This window comes from Cydia pomonella, chromosome 2, assembly GCF_033807575.1.
Source record: "Cydia pomonella isolate Wapato2018A chromosome 2, ilCydPomo1, whole genome shotgun sequence".
Classification (NCBI taxonomy): Eukaryota; Metazoa; Arthropoda; class Insecta; order Lepidoptera; family Tortricidae; genus Cydia; species Cydia pomonella.
In genome coordinates this window covers 23,157,830-23,176,047 of record NC_084704.1, presented here as the reverse complement: position 1 = coordinate 23,176,047, position 18,218 = coordinate 23,157,830, and the positions used below count along the sequence as shown (strand labels likewise).

General features: G+C 34.3%; 1 protein-coding gene across 2 annotated transcripts in view; it reads left to right on the top strand.

The window, feature by feature from the left end:
• LOC133534683 (uncharacterized) overlaps positions 1 to 17,651 on the top strand; it is a 48,297-nt gene extending 30,646 nt beyond the window's left edge. Inside the window, exons 3-4 of one of the 2 annotated variants that reach the window (XM_061873911.1) lie at positions 4,567 to 4,668; positions 17,390 to 17,651. In XM_061873911.1, the coding sequence (XP_061729895.1) occupies positions 4,567 to 4,668; positions 17,390 to 17,439 (152 nt within the window). In that variant the 3' untranslated portion in view covers positions 17,440 to 17,651. The remainder of the gene's footprint in view (positions 1 to 4,566; positions 4,669 to 17,389) is intronic. The other variant, XM_061873912.1, reaches the window with a different exon arrangement.
• Positions 17,652 to 18,218: the final 567 nt, after the last annotated feature.

The window sequence follows — 18,218 nt, the reverse complement described above, 5'->3', positions numbered from 1 at the left end:
AGGGCAGACCCTTTTACTACCTTTAGTAGGTAGGTAGTCGTCAAAGATCAAGGCCAGACTTTTAAAGTACGTAAGTTTCATTATGAACAATATGAACTATCAGGTAATAAATAGTAAGTTTGACTACTTAAAACCATGAAACAATATGTAATACAGCATTGAGATTTTTAATCAGATATTTTTATGAAATAAATATATAAAAAAAAACAAAAACACTTGGCATCGTGTTATTTGAACGAGTAAATAGCTATTTTCTAAATTATATTAAATAGCCAACTGATTAATATCATCAACCATTGTAAAAATATAAATGCTAACTATACCAACAGTGAACAAAAATACTCATATTTTTCTTATACTCACTTATATACTCACACGTACATATATACACTACAGTTAGTATCTGAGTGTAGCGAAAATGCAAGTAGGTATCCGTTGTCATTTGGCTAACCAAAAGCTATTAATTCTGAGCATATGTTACTAAGATTATAGTAAAATTTTCTTGAAATCGATAAAGCAATACACGGATATTTAACAAGACGTTAATTAACTAGATCGTCTTATTGAGTAATTTTAGAAATCTTCTAACAGGATATACCTACTTAATTAAATTAACGATAGGCGTGATCAATATTCAATGAGTAAGTATTGAATGAAGCTGTGGTGCAGATATGTTTACATAGGGAAGGTTAGCTTGCGTAACAATGTAAATTGGTTTTGTGTCATCATTTACCTAAGGACCAATCCTGGTTATTCATGAATAAATTAATTTGACCTAAATGTCTTAAAATATCTTAGATTTAGCGAACAAGTAGTGACTAAAATAGTCCAACTTTTTTATATTTCATCGTATTTCCTTGATTTGACCACCCAAATAGCAATCTTCCAAAGCACATGTGGCACATTTTCTGCTCAAGTAGCTGTGTAGCTGCAACAGCATGTCACTCGCCACACTCGCTCGGTTAGAAGGGTCCGATTGACGGGTCGCGCTCGGCGAAGCGCAACACGCGCTGGTGTGCAGTGCTCCCTAAGTAAATTTAATCTCAATTCATTACGAATACCTAATGTAAATATAAATATTATATTTAAAATTTATAGTCGCCGCTGCTTGCTTGCATTTTATTTTTGTTATGTTTGAGGCATGTTTGCGGTAGATAGAGCCCCTATTTTGCCTATTTGCTAAATATGATAGCTGCACATGATATTAATTATGAAAGTCATTAACCCCATCCACTCTCTTCTACAGTTCATATTGTCCTCCCGTTGGTGTGGTGAAAAATTGTATGTTTCACTCGGTGGCAAACTTTGTTTAATCCTCGTACCTTGAAACCCTCGCAACGAGAGGTTCCATTTTCAAACGTGGTTCAATTTTGGAATCTTTCGCTTGCTCGGATATCAATATTAGCACGAGGGGTTGCAACAACAACTTTGCCCCCTTCTAAAACAAATAACAATTAATGCAATTTAAAAACTGCAGTTTATGATTGTATATTATGATAACTAATTTCTCAAGACGCGGTATCAGATCACGACTGTATCGTAGTTGATTTAATTGTTCTTGTGGAAGTGGCAATGCGTGTGCGTTACAGCTGCGCTCTGTTTACGACCGACCAATGTCAGGTTTGGCAATGGTCATTCAAGGATGGTGCTTCCTTATAACGTTTATTGACTGTTTTACGTTATGATTAGCTTATACGCTAGTCTATTGGATAAGTTTTTGTCGCACAATTAATACAAAGTACATATACATTTGTGGATTGATGGGGGGAGAGTTTTAATTTCGAGTTGAATTTGGTATTACCAAAGATACAATGATTGAGTAAGATACGTACAATCTAAGACAATTTCGTGTTTCGAATTTGTCACGTAAACGAGATGGCACTGTACGGGATCCCTTTCTTTCCCATATTCTTATTGTTCCGAATTTCGATAGTCAGAAATTGATATCCATATAATTAAAGAACATAAAGATCAATAGTCATAATTTTTGCTAAGCATAACGTTTAATAGTTCGAACATTATCATTCTATAATATTAAATACTATAATCGAAAAAGTTATAAAATTGATTAGTATAACATTCTAAGGCCTATGCATTAATATTCAGAAATATTTTAAGGCATACATTTTAACGGACTAATGGTTATTATTCATATAGTTTTAATTACTAAAGTGAATTACACAAAACATGAACAAAAAATCATGTTTCCCCAGGTAGGTTCGTTAGTTACCTTGTGTCCCTCAGAGCGAAAATAGGAGTCCCGCGAAGCGGGGCTCCGTCGACTCGTTGGCGGCACGAAATGTATTAATAAGTTACATGAAATATAGGAAACAGAGGTAAACTCAGTAAGCCAAACAAAAAATCATGTTTCCCCAGGTAGGTTCGTTAGTTACCTTGTGTCCCTCAGAGCGAAAATAGGAGTCCCGCGAAGCGGGGCTCCGTCGACTCGTTGGCGGCACGAAATGGATTAATAAGTTACATGAAATATAGGATATCAAGTGAATATCGATCATTATACCTTGCGAAAATAAACCTTACGACAATTATTATAAACAAGCTTATTACCTTCTACATTATGTAATGATATAGAATCTGAGCTTTGAATATTATGACCGACAAATATTATGACTAACAATAATGATCACCTGCAAAAATCGGATCTACAATTTATGTCGTTAAATTTTATGACTATTAACAATATGACTAATAAAAATTATGGTAGAAAACGTTATGGACTGAGAAAATCGGAACTAAAAATTTATGGGAACCAATAGAGACCCGGCACTGTACAGCTCCATACATTTTGCGGTAATCTGTCTAATTGTCAAAAGTTAACGTTTGACAATTCAGTGACCGCAAAACATATGACGCAGTACAGCGCCATCTGTTTTAGATGTCAAACTAAGGGGCACGTTTTTTTCTTAGACTTTACCTCTCTGTTATAATCAATTTTCTTTAGTATTACTATATGGCCTTATTAGGATTAGTCTGGTTTCCTCACGATGTTTTCCTTCACCAAAAGCGACTGGTAAATATCAAATGGTATTTCATGCATAACCGTTTGAACCGCCGACCTCAACCCGCTAGTGACCGTTCTAAGTACCTAAACCCATGAAGCGTTGGTAGCCCAACGCTTGTTACACTTGTACGCTTAACTAAGTTTATACAGTGTGTCCCTAGCCATTGGACAAAGCCGAAATGTACTTATGCATTAGGGTATTTAGAACCAGTGTACAAAGTATCATAACAACCGGTGCAGCGGCTTCGAAGAAATTAACACATTACCATTTTTTACTTTGGAGCAGCCTGTATGTGTTATAGTAGCTCCTAAGGTAATATCCTCAAAGAATAGTATGGAACCTTCTTCGACCTTTTTGATTATCTTTTTTATTTATGACACTAATAAGCTTCTGACTTTTGATAAATGTCATCATTATCAAATATTTCGAACAAATTGTCAAAAACACTGCCAAAGATTAACACAGTGTGTTTCTTTTTGTTGTCGATTATTGCAAATAACTTGTTCGAAAAAAAAAAATATTTTTTGTTCTAATTAAAAAAATATTAACGTCAGAGCATTCCTGAGAAGTAACCCTACGTGGGATTTCAGAGTTTGTCCAATATCTAAGGTCATATCGGTATAATATTGAAATAGCTCGAAGAGCTACGTCACAGACTTCTGAATCATAAATACCTAGCCGCAATTCGTAATTTCAAGCTTCTTACCGATCCATTATAATGTAACTGCAATTATTCTCTAAAGATAATTAAAACCAAGTTTTAAGTACTTACGACATACCTAATCAGGGTAATAAATAATCATTGGGTATTTTAAACTTATAAAACATTCAGTTTAAATTCAATGCCAATTATCATTCGGATTCATTATATTTTTCAGTTATTACGTAATTAATTAATAAAACATATCGAACTGTTACATTTATGATTATGACCACTGCCATTCTATTAATAAATATAATGTTTTGTTATTCCGCTGATTAACATAGACTATCGATGACACGACTTTAATATGCAAAGCCTTTGCATCGCCAATATTCAATCTTCAACTTCGTAATCGTAAATATTTTTGACGATTCAACCCAATTTTTGTTTATGTAATAAAGAAAGTGTTCTCTGCATTTTACATCAGTTCTGTGTAATTAAGTCTTAAAAGAGGATATTTATTTGATATGAGAATTGCTTAATATATTTCGCTAACATAGTTATTATGTAAAGAGGCTGAACCGTGATCAAACTTATACGTCTCGTCGTCATTCGTTTACGATAAAAAATTAATAAAGTGGGTTCCTCTTATGGCAATTTTTTCGTTTAAAATAAGTACTTACGTTTAATGTTGCTAATAATTTTATCAATATGTATCTAAATTCAACATAACGCATCTACGACAGTTGATATTGATATCGCGTGGAATAGCCGGACCCGATACTGAAAGAAGATACGGAGAAACAAAATCTGAAAGGAATTTGCGACCAAGTTTGGCATTGATGCAGTGTAAATCATCATAATATCTTTTTTTTAAATTTATTTTGTCGTAATCAATTTCAGGTCCAGTAGTGTTCCCCCCCTCGCCGCCCGGTGACCCGTCCCAGACCAGCGGCGTGGTGGTCGGCGCTTCTGGCTACGGCTTCGTGCCCCCGGGCTCGCAAGGTAAAACCTACCCCTCTGGCCGATGATTCACTAGTCAACGTAGTTAGTACTAATAACCATGGGAACAATAACTACTACTCCTTTGTTGGCTGGCTATTTAAATTAGTGTCAACATATTTTCGTACTTACTGAAGAATGTAGTGTTTTAGACCGAAAATTATCTGAACAGATCGCGAGCAATTTGCACAAATAGCACAGCACAGCGTGGTCTCTTTCTTAATATTTTTAGTTTTAAAACTACGGCATCGAAATAAAACGTTACAATTAATTGACATTTGAGCACTTAACCTATCCTATAATAAGCGATAGCGATTCCTTTTTATTGACCTTGCAGAGGTCAGTCAATGGGCGGCTTAAGCTCTTAAATACGATAATTATTTATTGTTCTCATGTAATGCCACAACGCACTCGGATTTCCCTGAACTTACCTCAGAATTCAGCAGCTTTAAAATGGTGCTATTAATTAGCATTTATTCTTGCGCAGTCGCTGATATTAAGTGATTTGTGAGAGAACTTTAATAAAATTCTTTTTTACTCTAAATTCTCGATGTATAAGCTAATTGTTCAGTATGAATTAGTGTATAACACTTATTAGGTATGGTTTTAATGTTTTCTTTTCTGGTGAACAGTGAAAAACTAAATTGGCTAGTAGAACTCGCTTAAGTTGATTTTTCACCATTTTAAAGATTGATTGGATTTTATTGTGATAGTATGCGGGGTTAGTATAGAAAATAGTAAATTATTTTATAATTGTAGACGTAGTTGTATAAATGCATGGGTATTTTGTGCATGTATCCCAGTATCCTAGTTTGGCGGTTTACATTAATACATTTTAGTTCATTATTTTTTGTTTGTATTATGTATGTACATAACTGTCTGTAATGTGTAATAATAAGTTTATATTGCAAATGTTTTGTTTTTGTTATTCGGTTTTCGTTATGAGTGGACATGTAAAATATAAAGAATGTGTACCTTGTATTTATTAAGTATTGTAATAATAAACAATAATTATTGCTAACTGTTTTATTATGGATTCCTTTAAGATTAAGTTGCACATATGAATATGCTTGATAGCACTGCACGTAGGGTTGGTATTCGTAGTGATTATTAATAGTAAATAACAGAATGATGAATATACAGTAAAATATTGTTTCACCTATAAATAACTGTTAGATGTACTATTACTTTTTGTAAAGAAGTTTTTAAATTTATTGGTACTTATTTTTTGGCAGAGAAAAATATCATCTTTGAACAGAGCAAGTGTTTAGAAACAAAACAGTCCTTTAAAGAATTTATATATGCTTATTTGTTAATATTCTACAGATAACACCTAACTAATCTAGAATAAAATATAATTGATTAAAATTGTAAAATAAATCCATACATAATAAATACAAAATAAAAATTTCAGGGACGGGGAACCGACTTAAAATAGGCAATTGTGTGATTATTTAGTAATGTTTGTAGTTCAGATCTTAATTTAGGGACTTAACTAAATGTTTACGCGATTAAATAAAGTTCGTTTACCAAAATCAAAATACCAAATTGATCTGGTCATACCTCACTTTAACCGAGTAAATATTTCCCAATGCATGCATGCATGGTGTTGGGTGAATTCAAATTATCTGTGATAAAATGTCATCCTAAGAAATTGGTTTACAATGTAGGTAGATACAGTGTACATAGTTTTTTATCCCATACATATTTAACATTCTGGCCAAGACGGCTGTTACGACAAACTCTACTTCAATAAAAGCATTCATTAATAACGCAATTAATGGTTAATTCAAGTTTCGTTAATGCCCAATCTTTCCATTATTTATGTTCTTGCATTTTTTTTATTTTATAGAAATAGACACTGACCTATCACACATAGACAGTTAGTCCTCATGAGGCTAATCTGGCAAAAGTGAAGCCGAAACACGATCAATGTGTGCGTGCGACGCTCGTGTCTTACGCTCAGCGACACACACATATATACAAAAATGGGTTGCCAGTGTTAATTTATTCCCCTCAGAGTAGAGAGATTTTAACCACATCCTTCATTTGGAAGTGTGTAGGTATGTAGATATTAAATTTGTAGCAAAAGCGTTCAAGGTTTCTTTTAGGGACTTTGCATTTCTGTACTTTGTAAAATAAGGTTTAAATAAATAAATGTTTATTTTTTATTTTACAAACGTGCACAAAATAATAACAATAATTTTCTGAGCCTATTTACAAAGAGTGACGTTAAAATACTGTTAGCAACATATCAATAACCCTTGAAACTTTCCGTCCATCTCGCAGATAGAAGTAGATCATTCGGAAATCTAACACGAATATTACACAAAATAAAAATATGAATTTAAACTGTAATTTTATAAAAGACAAAACATAATTTTAAATAAAAGAATGAAAAACTAAAAAAGTATATAATTTTCTATAGTCATACAAGGAACTTAAAGTAAGCATTTTATTTTATCAATGTAATCGTCATGCCTCATTTGGAGGAATAAAGATTCATATCACCTGGCAACATAAGTAATGGCGACTGACGAAAATTTGTATTTTTGTATTTACAAATACATAAAAATATCACATTAAACAAGATACTTACGCCTGAAATGTTATATCAGGCTGTTTGTTTTTATTCACTGATGTGTTGTGACACCCATTCACCGCACAAACAACCATCTTTCTTGTGTTTTTTAATTTATAACCGGGAGATGTACACAAACCGACACGACCTTGAGTACTGCGAGGGCCGTTCGGATACGATGACACGAGTGCGACATAATGTCGTACTCGAAATGGCTTCACTAGGGATGTAGAGACTAGGCATCTATGTTAATTATAAATCTATGGAAATAGACATACCTAAATTTGATAAAAAATATAACACGTAAGGAAATACTTGCTTAAGATGATTAGTTGTCCAATAAACAATAGTGGACAGAACGTAACTAAGCCACAAACCATACTTGGGCAGCGGGGCAGCAAAGGTAATGCCAAACTCGTTCCGGCTACACGCTTAACCTTCACCGTGCCGGATCATTACTTTTCCTCTTAACTTTATTTATGTTTATTAGTATCTTTTGTCAGCGGCTCGATTAATCACGACTTGAGTTAGTAAGCGAGTGTTGCTCAAGCGGAAGCGAGGTAAAGAATTCAATTGATAAAATCAAGTCAGCTGTCAGGCGGAGGTTCAAGGGGAAACTTTGTAGTTCAAAATATTATATCTTAGGACGTGAACGACCGCAATAGGTTGAGAGATTCTTAAACGTTCTTAAAAATTTGTCTTTTTCGAATTGTTCAAATTTCTCTGTAAACATTATGTAATTTAATTTCATTGTTCTTATGTCGTTTACCTATCGCTGTAAGTATGTATCTGTTAATACGAGTAAGTTGTTCTAAAGAAATATATCTATAATAAACCTACATTTTTTGTGTTTGTGTTTCCTCATAGTCAAAATGAAAAGTAGTGTTTAACTCGGGTAAAAGTAACCATCTCACCCTCGAACTATTGGCGCTCGAACGAAGTGAAAAATATCTCGGGTCGGGTCGGGGTGGTTTACTTTCCATCCTTGGTTAACAATCTACTATTGTTGACTCGTAGGAAAGGATTGTATGCAACGTTGTATAAGTAGGTCAAAAAATGCTCGTGGCGATTCCTTTACAATGTTCGCCTACGCGGATTCCTTTCTTTCGCATAATTATCGGAAGTTTTAATGTAATGATAGTCATATTATCATTAGTCATAACTCTGAAACCGTTAACTTTCTGGAAAGTTAACGGTGAGTAACTCCTGTACTAAGTAACTAAAGTAACTGCTGGGAGTTTCCTTAGGTTTTCCTATAGATAGGTTAGGTTAAGTTAGGTTTGTTTTATGGCAATCCTGAAAAGTTACGCGTTTCTGAGAAAAACCAAATTATGGCTCAGGAAAATGCGTACAAACAATACATTATGACTTAAAACTTTATGGGAAACAATAGAGACCCTCGCCTACGTCTTCGGCTCCGGCTCACATTGTAACTCACGCCGCTCGCCTTTTTTGACCCTTCTTATACAACTGTTGCAAAAAATACTATAATTTAATAGTTATTATACTGTGTACTTTACTTAAATGAAGACACAATTTCATTGATGTTAGAATCGTACATTTCGATGCTAGTGCGGAAAGTATGTCATTACTTCACGAGCACCGAGATATCTTGCCACGTGCCGCAGGCGAGTGGCAAGACTCGGGATGAGTGAAGAATGAAATCTCCGCACGTGTGTCGAACGACGTTTTTAATACAGTTGCAAAAAAATAAGAAAAACAACAAGTATTTTTTTATGCATGTTCTATAAGACAGAAACAATTGTAAATATAAAATATTATACTATTATTACCTAAGTATCGTTAATTACAATTATTTGTGTATCGTATATTTAAATTGTATGAAAACTGTATCGAATGTTGCCTTTGGAAACTTTAAACATTCTTGCAGTAAGAAAACGCCTCTGCTTTGACAGGCGTTTCGGCAGCTAATCCGTTCTATTCAGACAACTTATTAAGAACGGTTTTAAAATATTCAATATTAAAAAATAAACGTGTTATAATGTTGAAGAGGTAAGTAATAAAATATGAAATATGCTTATATTTATTATTTTTACATTAACAGTATGTTTTTATGTTGATTACGACTTTTATAGGAAACTAACGTTAACACTCATCAATAAGTAGTCATGAATTGGAACAAGTGGAAAAGTAAAAAGCACTAGTTCGCAAAATCAAACTTTCTCCACGCTAAACTGCTACGAGAATTAGCACTTTTTGAGCAACTGTATTAAAAAACGTCGAGATAATTCTCAAACATAACTTCTAAACTTGGTTTTTTGAATGGTCAACCAGTCAATAATTGGTTTAAATAGGCCCCTAATATCACTAGACAATGGAGTGAGTTGTTACAAAACGTTTTAATATAGAACAGTCAATTTAATAGCAATTACCATTGGAGACACGTATTAAATAAGATTTAAATCAGTTCGCTTTTTGTGAACTAACCTTGGTAAGTAAATAAAAGTTTGCTGAAAGTTGTTACTGATATGATTAAAAAACTACCTACAGACAGTGACCTTTTTCTTATACAGACTATCAGGTTTCACGTGTAAATAAAACCTGTTCAACCGTAATAAAACTAATAAATATCCAAATTACGTATAGTCTTCCTCCTTGTTTTTTTGTCTCATGGGTACCGGCCAGGGGCCCATTTCTCGAACGGTATTAGTCTAATATTATTAGTGTGTTACCATGGTAACCCATACGATTTGACAGTTCTTGGACTAATAATATTAGTCTAATGCCGTCCGAGAAATGGGCCCAGGTCAAACTAGTTAGAGTTAGAATCTTTGAGCTCTACGAATAATATCCAGTTTTCAAGTAGAATCCTACGTAATAGGAAATACCAGTGCCTTTTTAATTAAGTTGGAGTCCAACAAGCAATTTTTTTGGAAGCAATTTTGCTTACTTATAAAGAGCAGATACTACCACCACCTCGTATTGCGAATTTGATATTTTTCGTTAGGTAGTTTATTTTCTTTTTACGTATCTTTATGTATATTTTAGTTAAATGATTGTAGAATTCATTTTCTAAAATACTTGTATAAAGAAAAATATTCCTAAACCTTAATTTTTAATTGCGTGGAATTCTGACGTCTCCTGGTGATGTCAGGCAAAAAAATACTCCTTAAATTTATGGTGAGAATTACAAGCCAAAATAAAACATCGGAAATACATTGGGACATGATTATTTTTAATTTCAATCATAATAATGGTTTATTCGTGAAAACAATTATAGTTTAATTTTAAAGTGTACTATTTCGACAAGAGATAGATGCGTACAGCCATTGCTGGCCCACTACCTTTGATGACACTGACACCGCGGCCATCCTATCGCCATCCCGCCGCGCCATAAGCCATCCGACACCATTACCCTCTCTACACGCTGGCCCAGCTTAGTGGGCCACTATGATGGTCCATCGTGTAGAGGAGCCATTACACAGGAACATTACGATCTGCGTAATCTTACGATCGGCCACCGACATATCGATTATCTTTCTCAAGTTAAGCTATTTTTGTGTATAACTTTTGGAAAATAGTGCTAGTATAGTATAGTTAGTGCACTGTTAAAAAGTTTAGGACTACATTACCCAATAATATTATTCTACGTAAATAAAGAAAAAAATCATAGTTGACATTATTATATTACCTACTTCGAACTGCTAAACAAGTCGGTTTTCATTACAGCCGTTTTTGGCTGAAATGAAAAAAAAAAAACAGGATGTAGGGCAAAATTGGCGAATAGGAAACCTGAATATACCTCGTTACGGTCGAAAATTGCAACACATGCAAGCCTCTCAACGTGCGCACTCGCGCATTTGATATGTCTGGAATTCTGGATGCCCCGTTATGAAAAGTTCTTAAAACTCCGAAATAATCATCGCAGCCTAGTTTCGTCAGGTTGGCTATAGTTGCGTATAAAACATGCACAAAGCGCTGTCATTGTGATATACAAACTTTAATAGTAGCTCTTAAGGTGTGTAATTAACTATACGATATTACTCCGTAAGTGGGCCCAAATTGAAGTTCATGACTGTACATTTTCTGGTTTCCAATCCAAACTGGTGTTTTAGAATACCTTCATTGCCAAACAGAAGTTACGTCTAACTTTGTTATGTACATTTTCCCCCGGCAGTTCTGACCGACTTACTCATGAGGTCTAAAATATTATCTTTAAAGAGCCTAAGGTGGTAGGCATCTTCAATTAGATTATATTTCAACATGTTTTTAGAAGTTTAATATTTGTGTGCATATTTAAGTAATTACTGCCTGAACCCAAAATATACAGGGTGAAACGTTACCCCTATTATAAAGGGCTCGGGTAAAACAAAGAATAAGTTTAGCGATGAATAAATATAACAAATACACACACGTCTCGACGCCCTACGTTTAAAAATGAGCAAACACATAAATATGTATTAGTTAAATATCATAACAGCAGCGGTCCAGTTAGAAAAGGTCGGGATGGTTCAATTAATTTAATAAGTACGAACTCTTTTATTAAATCAAAATGGCTGCCCCAAGCGCGGCGTGATATGTCAATTTCATAATTAAAGTGCGTTTGACCGTGAGCTAGGGCCAGCGAGATTAGAAAAGCGCAATTTGAATGTGTGGGTGGACCAAAAATACAAATGAAGTCATCGGGAGTTTTCAGCAAACCCAATTACAAAGGGTTGAAATAACTTGACGCAAAAGGCTAGTGGTTTTAGGTGAATATTTAGGTGTATCGGGTTCGTATCGTTAAGCATTTAAATGGTAAGGTTCATAAAAAATGGAACGAATGGATCTGTTAAGTTCTAAATATTAAACAGAACGGATTTTAATCTCGGAACTCTGTGTAAGGACACCCTGTAGTAAAATTAATCAGTAAATTTTAAAATGTTTTACTACAACTAGTGTTGTAGGTTGTAACATACAAAGGTATCAAGAAGTGGTGTGACGCACTCATGTTGTTAACATATTGGTATTTTTTTAATACCACGTCAGTGGCAAACAAGCGTACGGCCCGCCTGATGCGCGTTGCCGACTTTAAAAACCTGTAGACTCCTTTTTTGAAGAACCCCACACTTTAGCCCCTAGGAAAAACCTCGGCAGGGAGCTGGGGGCCTACCGCGAATCCGCCTTGCGGGGATCTTTATCTTTTACTCTCACTAAGACGTAATTAGAGTGACAGAGAAAAATGCCCGCAATTGACGAATTTCGATTTTCCCGGTAGCCGCTCTGATTCCACAGCCGGAGCGTCCACGGGAGGAGATTCCTTTCAAACCGGACAGTGCGCGACCATTTAGGTTCTAGGGTGTGAGGATAGATATACTCTAGGATAAAAGAATTTTTGAATTATAAAAACATGATGACAGATATAAAAATGTAATGATGATTAATTCTTTGTTTTCTTATTATTTGGCATAATTTTCACATACAGAGCTCACAAATAGTAATAAATTATATATAAATGTATATAATTAATGTGTTGTGTAAATAGATGAATGTTGTATTATTTTAAGAATAATTTAAAAATTTGCATGCTGTCTTGAGATAGCGGATAAAGGTGGAACAATGATTAACCGTATTTTAAGACCTGTAACTAACCCTTTTTTTGCAAATAAAAATCTGAAATCTGAACCTGCCGACGGCGAGCGGTGCGGTGTTACAAAATGTCAAACAATTCTTCAGAATTATTGTACTTGATTTAATAAGGCCCCAGTCGTTTCTATAAGTTCTGAATTCGTATTTCGACAACTGTTTATTGCTCACGTATGTTATAGATATTTGAATGAAATGTAGAAACGTAAACAAACAATAGAACCAAGACGCGGAAAAACGGATATGCTCCGGAAACTTGAAAATAAGTTTCTAACTCTGGCAGTTTTATAAGCTTTTTGCCCAGACAGCATTATATGAGTAGACAAAAAATCCTTGATCTTATTAAATAAACTTGTCAACGTCAAAGAATCTACTTTTAGTAAATTTGAACTAGGTATTTCCTGTGATAAATTCAGGCTCCATCGTAATATTCGTAACAATTCAAACGAATTTTGTACAAGCAGATAAGCCCATAAAAGACTGTCAATGAACATGACAGTTTGACAACTTTTTATTGTGACTGCAATGGACTGCAAGGTTATGCATTTAGCCAGGTTTGACAACTGGTCTGTTACTGGCACTTCACTTGGCTTTATAATTTGCCAAATATTCGTATTGCATCCCTTTTGTTTTGTATGTCAAAGGAAAAAGATGCAATACGAATATTTGTCAAATTTAGCCATGTGAAGTGCCAGCATGTGGATGCTTCTTGCACGGTGACGTAACGCGCTCCGATTGGCGTTTGCAGTCACGTGATACTCGGCATTATTTTTAACGCTTTTGATTAATTTATTATGCATATTTACATTTACAAAATATGATTTCCAGCATTCAAATATTCCCTGCTATGGTAAGAACGTAACATTTTATACATTCGCGACTCTTGTCAACATCTCTATGATAAAGAATAATTGAATTATCTTATACAGATGTAAGCCTATGGAAACCATTACAACTGGTTAATTGGGAACTAGAGTACATTGTAATATCATGCATTTTTAGCAACTTCTTAACATGTTTTGTGGCATTTACTTATTTATTAAATTTCTCAACTTACCTTATTTTTGCAGTTGGTTGATGGTCTTTGTAACATCATTATAGAGACCGTGCGCGTTGGAGAGTCTGCCATCTTGTGGCCAGAGTCGGAAACATAAACATGTAAAGTCTGCAATACTATTAGCTTAGCACCTTTGCATACAAACTTCTATGAATTACCTTTTCTCTGTAGGTGACTGTACATTGAAACTTCACGCCAAAGCAAGTGCTGTCATCTATCGTTCTCGTACGTTTTCTAGTAGGTTCTGCCATCTTGTGGGCTAACTTCACATTTAAACCTCGCGCCAAAAATCTGACGTCTTCTGTGCTGCCTCTACAGTTTATGCACACTATATTTACGTTAGTGTTCTATGACAAGAGCGTGCAGCATGCAGCGTTCTGTACATTGTTGATATGTAACTACGTTGTTATTGACAACGCTCATAGCTTTGAGAACGGTTTATGAGTAACCTAGGTAATTATTTCAATAATGGTCGTTGTCAATGACATAGCGCATGCGTTTTGTATATTATTTATTTGTAACCTGGCGGAAATTCAAACTTAAATAGGAAGTTTGCGCCTGTCTTTGACTTGCAATTTAGAGGCTGTCATTCATGAGATTCATAATACACAGATTTCAAAATAATAGAAAAAATATTATTTTTAGATCTGCCGTAAAGTCTTGAATGTTATTAAAATAGCTACCATTTTCATATTTCTCAATAGCTAACATTCTCATATTTTCGGGATTAAGTAACTGGTTTTTAGTTATTTAAATACTGTATATTAGTACCTACTTAAAAAAGTAATATGCTTGTAATAAACTATTTTGGCGGTTAAAAATGTTTAGATTTTAGGTAAAATCAATTAAAAGGAAACGACAATAATTCGTTAGCACCTTATACAGCGTGTTTTTTTTTATTTCCGTTAATTTCAAGGGTGCATACGTACCTATGTGTGTGTATACGGTGTGTGTGGTTGTACTTAATTGAACGACATATAAGTTTTTAGATTTGTATTACAGATCTACTCACAGTACAGATATATGTGTTTCTATAATGTGTAGTGAGTTATTTTTAAATAAAATAACAGTGACAATAATGCCTTTGTCCATTATTACCGCTGTTATGGATTTGTGGATGTGTCCTATTTCAGTGCCCGATTTTTGAAATTATAAGTGTAAAGGGTTAGCATACCTATTTCGAAATCGAACTAATGTATGAAATCACCCAACGAACGTTTAACATAGATTGGCAAAGTCGAAATATTATTTATGTAACGAATGATGTAGGTAATCTTTACCAAATTAACATGCAATTTGTAGAGTATACAGTTGTGACAAAAAGAGTGGGGATCCGTTTAAGGGTATATTAGGTATCGTGTTTTGATTAGGAAAAAGTACAAGAAAATTGTTTTTGACAGCAAAATTCTTCTACAATTTCCTAATTAAAACATGATACCTAATATGCCCTATAACGGATCCCTACTACGTTTGTACATCCTGTAGATGAAACGCGTTATAATAATTGTAAAATATAAACTTAACGGTTTGAGTACCATTTTAGTTTTAGCTTCAATTTAGATACTGCACGTAATTTAATGTCTAGCGACTAGTTGCAGCCGGCACCAAAACATGTAATGTAATATAAGTACTAACATTCGCATTGCGGTAAAATAGCTGTAGCAAAGGCAATTAAATGTCAAAGACTAATTCATATCAGACAATTACGGAACTGATTTTACATTCCTAAGTTAAAAATAGCTTCAGATACTAGTCGTCATAAGTACAGAGCTGAAAGGCAAGGAATTAGTGTCATGTACAATCGAAACGGAGTTGATAAGCTTATCATTTACTTGCCTCTGTTAAAAATAGATATATATTTGAGTTTAATTAGTATCCACATTGTTTGTGATGAAATACGTAAGTTATCGAGGCTGGTGTCGTGACGTCGCGGGGCGGAAGCGGCGTCGCGTCGCGTCGGCGCCGCGCCGGAACCCGCTGAAGGGTTGCCCCGTCACAAATCAAGTTATGAGCAACGCCACAAAAGGAAACTTTGTGCATTTCCGAACCGGCGGGCGTGAAATCCATACAACAAGTGCCATTATCGACCGTAACCTCCATTGAATAAGGGTGGCAACAGTGTGGTGTGTGTGTAATTTTGGAGTGCCCCCTTCATCTGATGTGACCATACTAGAGCAATTAAATATACATTTTTGGTGTTATTGTGCCAAACAACTACTGCAACTATGTTACGATATGCTTGCGATATGCCTTTTATAAAATAAGAACATTTTTTAAAAATAAATTTAAAAGTGGAAAAATTACCGGCTAGGGTGAGACTTGAACTCACGGCCTCTGGATTGAATTTATTCTAAGCTTAATACTCTTAGCATCGTTCGCAGACGTTTCTGCTCATTAAATTTTTACTGCACGCGACGTTATGTGCATAGAAATACTTACCTACTACTTATAAATAGAAACTTTAAAATCCAACTTCCATAGTAAATTCTACCCCCATCCTAAATTTGTTTACTTGTTTAGAGAGTTTAAGCGTGAAAAGATAACAGATAGAGTTACTTTCGTATTTAGAGTCAGACCAAGCTAAGTTGACAGCGATTTTGATAGCCCAACCTGTGCAAGTGTTAAGTAAACGTGATAATTTCATGGAAGTCTGACGATTAAAATAACACTTGCACTGTCTGGGCTGTCAAAATCGTTCCCAACTTATCTTGGTCTGACTCTATAAAATTAGTTAAGAATTTATTGCCCACAAGATAACTGCAGCGGCGAACTGCTGTATTCAACCGTCGCGCAATGTAGATAAATTGTAACCAGTGCTTTTGACGTTGCATTACAAATAGACAGAAAACATTCTGTTGTACTTGGGTATCCGCACCGTATTGTCTCGCATAGGCATAACTTTAACTTTTAAGTATATTTTTCTTTTACCGGCAGTCGTTAAACAGCGGGGAGACATAACTTTGTTCTTAAAAAGTTATGATATTAAACTAAAACCTAATTGCCAAATCTTGGTTCACAATCACTCCACTCAGGAGCAATGAAAGTGGCTCACTTTATACTTACTCTTTATCACATATTAAAAATTATCTTGCTTAGCACACAGGGTCTTTTAATCATCAATATTTAATTATTTTTAATATTATTCGTATATTACATTGAACTTGACTTTTAGTAAAGTAACTAAAGAAATTTATTTTGATATAATAATATTCGTATCATCGGGTCGTACTCATTGTTTTAACGAATTGCTTTACACTATCGATATCGTCGTTATACCGATTTTATACGTGTTCATACGTTTAGTATGGGACAGATGATTTAATTTAAAATTTCTCTCAAATTTCAATAGGACGCTTGTCCAGTCCAAGAGTCTGAAAATGATAATAATTCACAAATTAAAGTTGTATGTATTTCCGCAGAAAATGAAAACTCTGTTTGCGTAAGGATTGAAATACTGAATTTACAATATTTACTTAATATATGTACGTTATTTTTTGCAGGTCCTGCAAATCCGAGATATTTCTACCCAGGATTTTTCCTAAGAAGATAGGAAAATCACCTAGCAAAAATAAGACCATATTATACGAATTTGTACAAATGTTATTTAAGAAATGAAATTATACATTTGTAATATATATATGCCTCATTCCACATTTATATGTTTATGTGTAATGTATAGGTATAATTTAGAAGTATGCAATTTAATTAAATCAATTATATGCCTACCTATGAAACTGTGATAAAAAATAGCAACCTAAATTCATCATTTAAATTAATTTTAAAGGAGTTATTATTTTAGCTAATTAAGAATATTTGATGAATCTAAGGTAATAATTTATATAATGATTAAATGTCAGAAAAACTTTATACAGTGTGTAAATAAATATAGGGGTAATGAATACAAATGTGTTTTTCATTTTCCACGCATATTAAGGACTATTCATTGCAATTTGATAAATAGTTTCTGATAATAATAAGACGAATTCCACACAAAGCTCGATGTGGGTAAGACTTTCTATCAGGTAAGACCGACTAAAAGCTCCTTTGTCGCTCCTAACTCTTGCGATTGTAGGTACACATACACATACATACCTATGTACCTACTCTACTTACAGAAGGTCGGTAAAGCAGGAGGAGCGAAGCTCTTCCATTCTGACTGTGTCTGAGCGACGTACGAATACAAACACAAGAGTTCTTGCCCAATGACGGTCTTCTCAACCACTAATTTTATATGCCGGTTTTCTCCACATAGACCTTAGGTAACTACAGTCCGTCTAAGTTAACTTTACACTGATTAGAATAGAAGAAAATGAGGGAGTGTCATTATAA